This window comes from Lagenorhynchus albirostris, chromosome 4, assembly GCF_949774975.1.
Source record: "Lagenorhynchus albirostris chromosome 4, mLagAlb1.1, whole genome shotgun sequence".
NCBI lineage: Eukaryota > Metazoa > Chordata > Mammalia > Artiodactyla > Delphinidae > Lagenorhynchus > Lagenorhynchus albirostris.
This window is the reverse complement of record NC_083098.1, coordinates 84,118,873-84,130,821: the sequence shown is the minus strand read 5'-3', so window position 1 is coordinate 84,130,821 and position 11,949 is coordinate 84,118,873. Positions and strand designations below refer to the sequence as shown.

The 11,949-nt window shown below is 33.6% G+C and overlaps 1 protein-coding gene across 1 annotated transcript in view; it reads left to right on the top strand.

The window, feature by feature from the left end:
* Positions 1-11,480, top strand: part of N4BP2 (NEDD4 binding protein 2) — a 62,672-nt gene extending 51,192 nt beyond the window's left edge. Inside the window, exons 15-17 of the mRNA XM_060148309.1 lie at positions 6,158-6,281; positions 7,470-8,213; positions 8,345-11,480. Of these exons, the coding sequence (XP_060004292.1) occupies positions 6,158-6,281; positions 7,470-7,515 (170 nt within the window). The 3' untranslated portion in view covers positions 7,516-8,213; positions 8,345-11,480. The remainder of the gene's footprint in view (positions 1-6,157; positions 6,282-7,469; positions 8,214-8,344) is intronic.
* The last annotated feature ends 469 nt before the right edge of the window (positions 11,481-11,949 follow it).

Sequence of the window (11,949 nt, the reverse complement as noted above, 5' to 3'; positions counted from 1 at the left end):
TGAGTGTTTGCATTTTGGTAGTATGCCCTTCTCCCTTTCTGCTTGTATTTTGTCTTTGCGGGTCAGTAGGAATGCTACTGCCTGCCTCTTACAATCAATATCATGTACTTTATATACGTTAAAGTATCTTGTTGGTTTATCATCTTGTTTCCTTTTCATCACCAGATGGTAGCACTTGGGAAAATTCAATCTGTTGTAGTACCCCAGACTCTAATACTAGGGAGTCATCTCCTCTTAGCACTACTAGGATATTTTTGAATTCTCAACTTGGCTTTCTCTTTGTCTTACATTTTATTGTGGAGACATGGAATCCATGCCTCAGTTATTACCCTGTGGTTCAATAATACTGCTGTGTCATTGATAGCTGTATTGTTCTGGTTAATTAATTTGTATATATTTTAGAAAGTTTTATACTATATGTTATATAGGTTTATCAGTTCAGCACATGTAGGTTTTACAATTCAGTTGTAATTAAATACTTGATTAAATATAATTGATATAAAAACTTTATCATGAAAACCACATTGAAAAAGTTGTGAGTAAAATAACGAACACCTGTGTACCCATGAATGTAAGTAACAAGTGATAACATTTTACTGTATGTGCTTCATATATATATATTTTGTTGTTGTTGTTCCTCCCTTTGCATTATCCCCAATCCTTTGCTCTTTCTTCTCTCCCCTTCTGATGGAAATCAACATCCTTCAGTTTGGTCTGCATCATCCTGGAGAGTTTTGAAAATACCTTTACTATGTGTATTGTACATTCATCCATAATTGGTCTATAGTATCCTTTTTGTGAATTTTAAAAAATGAACATACATGGTGTCACACTATATCGTCAGCCAAGCCACTTATTTTATTTTTAAATTATAACTGCTGTGTAGTGTTGTGTGACCTTATCATAATGTATCCATCCCTCTATTGATGGATGTTTAATTATAATGTTGCAGTGAGCTTTATTTTGCATATCAACATGTGTCCTCTTATCATTATCCTTTTTCCTAGCTTTTTATATTGAAAAATTAAAAACCTGCAGAAAAGTTGAAAGAATTGTACAATATACATATTGTACAAATTTTGTACAGTATATGAATTGTACATATATCCTTTACCTAGATTGATCAGTTGTCAACATTTGGCCACATTTGTTTATATTATCTCTCTAGAATTTTTTTCTGCTGAACCATTTGATAATAAGTCTCATTAAACATTGTGGTGCTTTACTTTTGCATACCTCTGCATGTTTATCTCTTGAGGACAAATTCATTCTCCTACATAATCACAATACATTATCACTTTTAAGACATTTAACATTGTTATAATGATGTTGTCTAATATACAGGCCATATTCAGATTTTTCCAGTTATATGGAAATGTCCTATGTAGCTGTGCCATGTTCCACCCCCAATCCAGGATCTAGTCATGCATCATATGTTCCAGTTGATTGTCCCAAATCTGTAGCCTCCTATAATATAGAAGTGTTCCTCAGTCTGTTTTTTGTTTTCCATGTTATTGACACTTTTAAAGACTCCACGCCAGTTGTTTGGTAGATTGCCCTACAATTTTAATTTGTCTAATTGTTTCTTCATGATTAGATTCAGTTTAAAATTTTCTTGGTGAAAATACTGCATAGGAGATGTTAGGTCATCCTTGGGGAACTAATCAAGAGACATATATGGTCAGTTTGCCCCAGTATTGGTGGTGTTAAGTTTGATTTCTTAGCTTAATGTGGGACTCTATCATATCAGATTTCAATTTGTAAATGTACCTTTTCTTTCTTTGTAATCAATTAGTAAATTTTGGTGATTGATACTTTGTGGCTGTGTGAATAACTGTTCTCATTTTGCCTAATGATTTTAGCATCCACAGATGATCCTTGTCTGAATCAATTATTATATTGGTGGTTGCATAATGGTGTTTTAAAAAAATTTTATTTTTTAAAATTTATTTATTTTTGTCTGTGTTGGGTCTTTGTTGTTGCACGTGGGCTTTCTCTAGTTGCGGTGGCTTCTCTTGTTGCAGAGCACTGGCTGTAGGCATGCGGGCTTCAGTAGTTGTGGCTCACGGGCTCTAGAGCGCAGGCTCAGTGCTTGTGGCGCACGGGCTTTGTTGCTCCGCAGCATGTGGGATCTTCCAGGACCAGGGATCAAACCCACGTCCCCTGCATTGGCAGGAGGATTCTTAACCACTGCGCTACCAGGGAAGTTCTCATAATGGTGTTTTATAATTTTGTGTTCCTTCTCTGTTCATTAGCAGACATTCTTTGATAAAGTAGAGGATCCCCCTCCCCCAGTTGTTTTTTAAATAGAATTTTGAAAATCTTGGAGAAAGAACTAGAAAACAACAACAATAAAGATTAGAAAAGAGAAAATTTAAGAGCGGTTTAAATACATTATTTAATCTGGAGAAAAGAAAAGTAGAAGTATTATATGGAAGTATTATAAGGGAATATTTTGTCTATAGAGGACGAGTAAATCATTTACTCAGTAAAATTTGATTATCTTCTATATTCTAGACATCAGGGATAAAGCAGTGAAAAAGGCACACAATCCCTGTCTTTATGGAGTTTGCTGTCTAGTAGGATAGATGACAGTGAATAAATAGTTACATAAATGGTTAGCATTGTGATAAAAAGTACAGGTTGCTATGTTTCATTTAGCATAAATTCCCAGATCCCTACATAATTGTTCCTTGGCCTGTCTCTACATTCTCATCTTGTGTTTTGCTTCTTCTCCTTTTCTTTATGTTTATCTACATTATCATTTGTTAACCTCCAGATTAAGTTAGGCTCCCTATTAAAAGCCTCTCATAGTACTCCTCTGTATCACAGTACTTATAAAAAGCTTTTTGTATAATTGATTATTAAATGTCCATCTTTTTGGCCAAGAATTGAGTCAATGATGATTATTGAATCATTATTGTATATTGAGCCTTTCATTCACCACTTTAAAAAACTTTTGAATAAATGACTGAATAAAGGGTAGGTATTCCTCTCATTTTATAGTAAGGAAACTGATGATATAAACAGTTTAATAAAGTGGAAAATAATAAGTGTCAGTAAGGATATAGAGAATTGGAACCCTCATATATTGCTGGTGGGAATGTTAAATGGTACAACCACTGTGGAAAAGGTTGACATTCCTTGAAAGGTTAAACACACAGCTACCATATAACCCAGCAGTTCTGCTCCTAGGTTTGTACACAAGATAATTGAAAACACAATTCATCCACACAAAAGCTGGTACATGAATGTTCATAATAGCCAAAAGGTGGAAACAACGCAAATCTATCAACTGGTGAATGGAAAAAATGTGGTATATCCATACAATGGAATATAATTCAGCCATAAAAAGGAATGAAATGCTGATACGTGCTACAACATGGATGAACCTTGTAAACATTATGCAGTGTGAAAGAAGCCAGATACAAAGGGCCACATATTATACGATTTCCATTTATTGTACATGAAATGTCTAGAATGGGCAGATCAGTAGAAACGGAAAGTACATTAATGTTTGCTGGGACTGGAAAGGGGGGATGGAGATTGACTGCTAACAGGAACAGAATTTCTTTTTGAGATGATGGAATGTTCTGGAATTAGATCATGTTGATGGTTACACAACATTGTAATAATGTACTAAAAACTACTGAATTGTACATTTTAAAATCATGAATTTTATGTTAGGTGAATTTTATCTCAATAGAAAAAATTATGAGAATAAAAGTGTTAAATAATTTGTGTAAGGTGATACTGGATCAGACTCAAGATACAAACCCCTTTTGGAAGCCAAAGCCCATCTTGTGCGTGCTACCTGTGGTAGCCTGTAGTTACTGACATCACCAGCAGATGGTAGTATTGTTGAATAGAAATGTGTCCAGGTGAAAAATCTGTGGCTCTGCCCCACATTGCTTTTAGTCATGAAAGATGATTGTCAAAATTGGGGATGAATTAAAAAACAAAAAAGATATCTGAACCTTTTGTGTCTTCTTATTGAAATATACACCACTACTACTCATGAAGCTTCTTTTGCCCCCAAATAACCAGAAGCAGGTAGAGCCTTTAGATCTGACTACTACTTTATACAGATTTATAGGGAACAGAGGAACATGTTAGATGGCACCATGGGGATACAGTCAGCAAAATCCAGACTGTAAGTATCTAGGATAAATGATCTAATTTTTTCAACAAATTGTAAAAAAAAAAAAGATAAAAGAAAGCGCACACACACACACACACACACACACACACGGGAAGGAGAACCTTTAGATTAAAAATTAAGAAATATATCAACCAAATACAATGTGTGGAGACTTGTTTCAACCCTGATTCAAACAAGTCACAGTAAAAACATTTTTTTTGAGACTACTGGGGGACATTTTTAGCCATTTTTAGAAACATATTAAGGAACTATTTTTACTTTGTACCATATGATGGTGACATTGTGGTTATGTTTTTTTTAAAGGGTCCTTATCTTTTTGAATACATACTGAAATATTTACAGTTGAAATGATAAGAAATCTGAGATATGCTTAAAAATCAGTTAAAAAAGGTGGTAAGCAGGATTAACCTGAAATTTGGGAACCCAAGCATATTATATTAATTCATTCAATAAACATCCTCTGACACCCTACTTTGAGGCATGTGAGAACATTTTCAGAGCAGTAAGTAAACTATTGAAAGGTGAAATGCTGTAAATGACTGACTTAACTGATGAGAGGAGCGGTAGTGAAGGAGTGATGAGAGCTGAATTATGGTTAGTTGAGATATATTTTTTTTAAGTAAGCATTTATTTGTAATATCACATACATAAAGAACAATGCACAAATAATTATTGTATAGCATAAAAACTTTTTACAAAGTGAATACCCATGTATAGCCATCACCCAGAGAGAGTTGAATTTTGAACAAAATGTTGCTTGAAGTTATGGAGGTGGATCTTAAGCAAAGAAGGAATTATAAATGCAGGACCAACATATCCACTAAAATTCTAGTCTAAATATTGCCCTGGAGATATGAGACTCGAAAAACAAATCTGTTTGTGGATCTGATGGAGTCTTAGGGCAACTTACTGAGCAGAATATGGAATGTTTATGTGTATATGTATTTTATGCTAAAGGTCAAAACTTGTGCTTTTTTTTTTTTTTTTTTTTTTTTTTGGCGGTACGCGGGCCTCTCACTGTTGTGGCCTCTCCCATTGCGGGGCACAGGCTCCGGACGCGCAGGCTCAGCGGCCATGGCTCACGGGCCCAGCCACTCCACGGCATGTGGGATCTTCCCGGACCGGGGCACGAACCCGTGTCCCCTGCATCGGGGAAGCCCAAAACTTGTGCTATTTATAACTGAGGAACAAGTATCTATTGAATTATTAAATCAACTCCTATTATTAACAAGTTTTTTTTGTTATTTTATTGTAGCTGTTACTGACTTTCAGGATTTATATACTTGATTTTCACAAGGTCATTTCCAAAGCAGAAGCTGTGGTCTTTTAAGAGTCTCAGGTTCATTCGATATTTTAAAATCATCTGTTTGGAAGAGTTTCTTAAGTTAATAATTGATTATCTTTAGCGATAAGACTGCAGTCCATGCTATAATTAGTGGATTTGCTAATGGCTCTTCCTGAGGATGATATTCTATAAAGCAGTTGCCTTATACCCCATTTTATTGTTAAGGAAATAGGCACAGATAGGCTAAGTAATTGTCCATGGTCCTATCACACAGTCATTTAGTGGCAGAGCTGCTAATCAGACCAAAGCTGGGTGGCTTCAGAGTAATAGAGTTGTTGTAAAGATTCTTAGTTAATAAATATAAGTCACTTAAAGCAATGCCTGACTCCATGTGTGTAATAATTGTTAAGTATCATTAATATTATTGTTGTTATCATTATTTCAGAGAGAAATTCTGATAACACATGGAAATCTCTCTCCCCACAGGAGAAGTCCCACTTAAGTCTTTAGGTGGATGAGTTGCTAGGAAGCTTCCGTACTTAAAGTGTAGGTGAAACAGTACATTTAAAAACATTAATTTGGGGATTTTTGAAGTGATAAATCTCTAAATCCTCATGAAAATTATTTCATACGTGTTTGAGTAAAGGTTTGTTTTCTGTTGAGAATGTAAGATAGATCAATTTTAACGGTTCCAATTCCTGTTGTAACAGAATTTAAGCAGAATGGTGGTAAGCCCTATCTTTCTGTGATTACGGGGAGAGGAAACCACAGCCAGGGAGGAGTTGCTCGCATCAAACCAGCTGTCATTAAATACCTCACAAGCCATAGCTTCAGGTGAGTATAGATTTCTGTTATCGATAATGGCAGTTGCCCATATGCAGATGGTAAACACTAATAGTTTGCTCAGAACAATTTGTTAAAATAGTTAACTAAATTTAACCATCTGATTCTAGCCATAAATTCATGACTAGATTATGATATATAACATTCCTTTCTAGATTTATGATGTCCACTAAACCAGAAATGAAAGAAAAATGTTTGTTATTGAAGTAATCATTTGACAAAACTATTTCTATCATAAATTAAAAATCTAAAAGAAACTAAGTATATTTGTGTTTTTTTGATAATGTATCATTCAGGGTAGTTAGATTATACATATCATAGTTTAATGTTGCTGTTTAATTAATTCCTTTGAAAAGAAATAACATGTCTGTGGATTTTGGAAGGAGTTGGAGCTTCTGCTAAAATGTGGTTATAATTTGGATGTATTTAAACATTAGTGGAAATGTCCAGTCAGTTACGAATTTACACATCTTCATAAATTAAGTGCCATTATTGATCTTAGCTGACAAACATGAAATGTCCTTTTTCATTAAGTGGTTATGAGGAATCTAAGTACCCTCCTTCCCTTACTTCCAGTTTCAATGAATGTAGCATATTTTGTTTATGTCACGTGATAAAATGTTGGCTATATTATAGAAAATGGTAGTGTTAATTCTGAGCATGAAAATAGATGACATTTTAGAGTTACTTTTACAAAAGGAGTAGTTAGACCACAACATTATCATGTTGGGATTGATGATCTGTTTTAGAGACTTGTGTTTCTTTAAATTTCACAGTGAGGGAGTTGAAAGCATTTCATGGCCTGATGAATCAGACTTACCTATTAGAGATTTCTTGGTACTGTTACAATGCATAGAAATAATGTAATGCAGACATCGTCTTCTCCTTCATGCAGCGTGCTGTTGTTCATGAGGGTCAAATTCAGGCTTGAGAATTTTAAAAAATCTTAAATTGTAATACTTAATTAGGAATAACCCCCAGCCTTAGTCATGTATTTATTTTGACAATAGATTAAAAGGAACATAAGCATAGATATTAGTGCTGGATTTAACTTAAAGGAGAGTGTTTTGATAGTTAATATTATGTTTACCATAGACACTTGAATTGATTACAAGATTATGTTTCTTAATCAGTTTGAAATTCTTATCTTTAAAATAACTCTTTTTTTCATTTCTGCAGGTTCTCTGAAATTAAACCAGGGTGCTTGAAAGTCATGCTAAAGTAAAATAAATGTCCTTGACTTAAAAGTGTGAAGGTTTGTAGGTTAAAATTAGTTTTATTTGCAGTAATTTAGTCAACTGTACTGTAAATGTGTTTTATTAGAAGTAATGTCCAGTTATAAAACAGAAAAACACTATGTTTTTCAAAATTCAAGAGAAGTTTAATTTTTTACTGAATCACATGCCAAATATGTAGTCTATTAAAAGTATTAAAGAGAATTTTTACTGATTACAAAATATCTAAGAAAATTATCAGCTGCAGTTTTAAAGATTGAAATGCTCTGATTCTTTCTCAGACAGAAAATGTAACCTTTATATTAATTGTTGTTTGACGTTTAGTAAAGTCTTAAAGGTTTCTATGAGAAGTATTTAAAGTGCTTTGAGACCTGGTTCATAATACAAGCCCTTCAAAAGCTTGTATTTAAAAAAGAAGTACTGGGCTTCCTTGGTGGCGCAGTGGTTGAGAATCTGCCTGCCAGTGTGGGGGACACAGGTTTGAGCCCTGGTCTGGGAGGGTCCCACATGCCGCGGAGCGTCCGGGCCCGTGGGCCACAACTACTGAGCCTGCGTGTCTGGAGCCTGTGCTCCACAACAGGAGAGACCGCGATGGTGAGAGGCCCGCGCACCACGATGAAGAGTGGCCCCCGCTTGCCGCAATTGGAGGAAGCCCTCGCACAGAAACGAAGACCCAACGCAGCCAAAGGTAAATAAATTAATTAAAAAAAAAAAAAGTACTAGTACCAGTAGTAATGAAAGAAAGGAGATCTAACAAAAACACTTGAGTGCTTTTTGATTTCAAAACAATACAAAAAAACATTTTGGTGTATCCTACAGGAAGGAAGACATGCTGTTGCACTTCCTTCTGCTTTGTGATCTCTTACCTTTTGTTCCTTTGTTCTGTGTGTGTACATTTTCTAGGAATAAAGTTGGAGTCTGAGATTATATTGCAATTTTATACCTTCCATAGGCAGGCAAGTTTTCAGAGAAGGAAAAATGGTTAGATATCTGCCAAGTGCTGCTGTCTTATAAAACTGCTTCTAGTCTTACAGAACTGTCTGTGTAAGTGGTATTGAAGACAGTACTAAAGAGCTATATTTTATATTTGAGGCATGTAATTTCTAAACTACAGTAGGTCAAAATCCTATTAACTTAAATAGATATAGAAAACTTTTTTGATATAATCATAAAAGAAATTTTTACAATTTAAAAGTTTTTTACCTTTATTTTTAAAAAGAACCAACTTTCTGAAAGGAAACTTTCATTGACTTCTGTTTTTTGGTGAGCTAAAAAGTCCTGTTAGTATGTCAGTTATAATTTCCTTTACACACAAGTTTAGTGTGGCGAAGTATAATTTTCCAATGTGAGACACTGGCTTAAATAAATTTGACTTTGGATATGAAGGATATTTTCAACATACGTAATTTTAGCAAACAATTGTATTGTTTTTTGATAAGCTTAAAAAATTAATTGGATCAGGAATGATACGATTGAGCTATTACTGAAAGAATCCTGAATTTCGGAATGGTTTCCCAAAAGAACAGACATTTTAATGAAAATAAAATTCAAAAAATGTTTTTATATATCATAAAAGCATGCTTGTAAAAGAAGAGCCATATCATTGAATTTATTTCCACAAAAATAAAAATATATGTTTATTACTTAGAAATAGTGACTGGTATTGAAGTATTATTCACATTTGTTATGTTTGTGGTAATTTGTTAAAAAAAAGAAAAGAATGCCAACAGTTTGGCATTATGTTTTTTGTGATGTCCAAAAGAATTGTGTACATTAAAAATAAAGCAATTCCTTTCAGCAACTTATTATAAAACTACAACTGTTAATGAAATAAAATCTTTCTATATATAAATTGATATGATTTAAGAAATGTGAATAACAATACTAAAACCTAGAATTATTCTAGTGTGTGCAGCTGCATACTCATTTTCTGTGTTTTTATATTTCCTTACCCAGTTTTAAAAAAACATCACTTTTGAGCACTTCAGCTAGACTTATTTCAGTATTATTTATTATAATTATGATTGATGTGGGAGCAGTCAAAAAGAACAAGAGGTGGGGTATTTTGTGGGCAGAAACCAAATGAAAGAACCTATGTTTTGTACTGTATCAACTCTAATTTTATGCTTTATTTGGTAAATCTAGAGTATTTCTTCTTAATCATCCATAAATATATAGGCAAATTTTGAGCATCATAAATGTTTTTATGAAGTTGTTTAGTACCAAACTGCCTCCTACCCCACTATGTAGCATAGTTTAACCAACACATAATTATGAAAGAAAATTTTATAATTGCCCCTTTCTTGTTTTGCCTATTTCTAAATCCTGTATGCCAAAGGTAAACAGAGTTTGAGGATTATCAAATTTTTCTCTTTTACCCATTTCTAAATCCTGTGTGTCAAAACTAATGATAATGTGGGGATTATCAAAGTTTTGATGTATGTATTGGTATATTTGTGCTAATATATGACTTACTAGAATGGCTCTTTGCAAAGTCATTAGTATTTTAAAAGTATAGGGCTTCCCTGGTGGCGCAGTGGTTGAGCGTTCGCCTGCCGATTCAGGGGGCACGGGTTCGTGCCCCGGTCCGGGAAGATCCCACATGCCATGGAGCGGCTGGGCCCGTGAGCCATGGCCGCTGAGCCTGCACGTCCGGAGCCTGTGCTCCGCAACGGGAGAGGCCACAACAGTGAGAGGCCCGCGTACCGCAAAAAAAAAAAAAAAAAAAAAAAAAAATTATAACACTTCTATAATTTGCAAGAGTTTAGTAACAGTTATATTCTTTCAATAGTCTCTTACCAGTATCTACCAGGGGAAAAAGAGAACTAATGTGGAAACCACAGGGAAAGTGGGGTTGGAATGAGGGGACTCTTAACAGTATTTCCAACTATTCATTTCCTTCCTTCAACAGGAGAAATGGAAGCATGTTGTCTTACATTTATTGGCTGTTCATATATCTCTATATTGTTTTCAAGTTGAGGTTTCTTCAATTTATTAGTGTTTCAATACTACTTGCAATTCTAAGGCCTTTAAATATAGGACATATTGTATAGTAGAAGTCCTGACTTTAAAGTGTCTTGTGTATTATAACACATTTTGAAAAGAAAAGCTAAATAATTCTGTTGGATTGTTTCCAATCCTTTATTTTGGTCTTTTTCTTTTTAAATTCAAGTGTTTTGTATGCTTAGAAAAAGGACATGTATAAAAGTAAGATTGGTTTTTTCTGAGCTGGAAATTGGAAACTTTGAAACTCAGGAAATTGCTCTGACAATGTTTTAACTGCTCTCAATTTAAGAAAATGACAAAATGTATAAAAAAGACAGAAATAATGTGTGCTGTTTTTTTCCAAGTGCTTTTTCTGAGTGCTTTTCCATTGTGCAATTGAGGTGAAGTTTGATAATTTTTCTGTGTAGTGGTTAAATATTGCTTATTTTTATTTACATAGTAAAGAAAACAGATTTAAATGTTTGCGTGGCCAAAAAAAATTGTCATTTAAAAGGTGAAGTAAGTTTGTGTAGAATGTATGTTAATGGTGCTTATTTTTAAATTGTAATTCAAGTTTACAGTGTTACTTAATGTCTCTTTGCAGAGTTTATTAGAGAAATAAGGCTAGAATACATCTACATCCCGAAGAGCTTTTTATAACTCCACATTACATGATGATGAATTTTATTATTTTCCTTAAAGTTGAGCAATTGAATTTTATGGTCCAAATGATGAACCCTGATTAACAAATGATTGAATTAACCATGAGACTTCTCATTAAAATATATTGCAGCTGTCAGTTGGAGAATATATTATAAAATTTTCAGATAGTATATAAGAAACAAAATACTTTTATTTGTACTATAAAGAAAATGTAATTTTGCTGTTAACGCTGTACTTTTTTATTGAAAATGTTTATAACTTTGCTTTTAAAATTTCTTATGAAACGATTTGCAAATTATGTACTTAATTTAATAAAATACTTTAACCACTGTCTAGTGTGAGGATATCCTTCATTTGATGTGGTAGGGTTAGTGGTTTAAATATTAAAATATATGTGTATGTGTAACTTTGTAATTTCAAGGGAAAAGGGTCAAAAAATTTTCATTTTTGTACCACACCTTTTATTCTAGTTTAAATTATCTTGCTATAGCAAATAGGGGTCTACTTTTGAACCAGGTAAATGCGTTAGCTAGGTTTATCTTTTCATAACCTTATATCTTTTGACTGATGTCAAAATTAAGAATTGCATCTCTAAAGGATTCAAGTAATACTTTAATTAATATTAAAGACCTTTGAACTTTATTCACCTCCAAAGCAGAATAATTTACTCATTTAGCAAGGACTTAAAAATATTTATACAACAAATATTTATTGAGCATTTGTTACTAGGGATACAAAGTGAGACAGACAGAGCTTCTGTCCACAGGTATCTTACA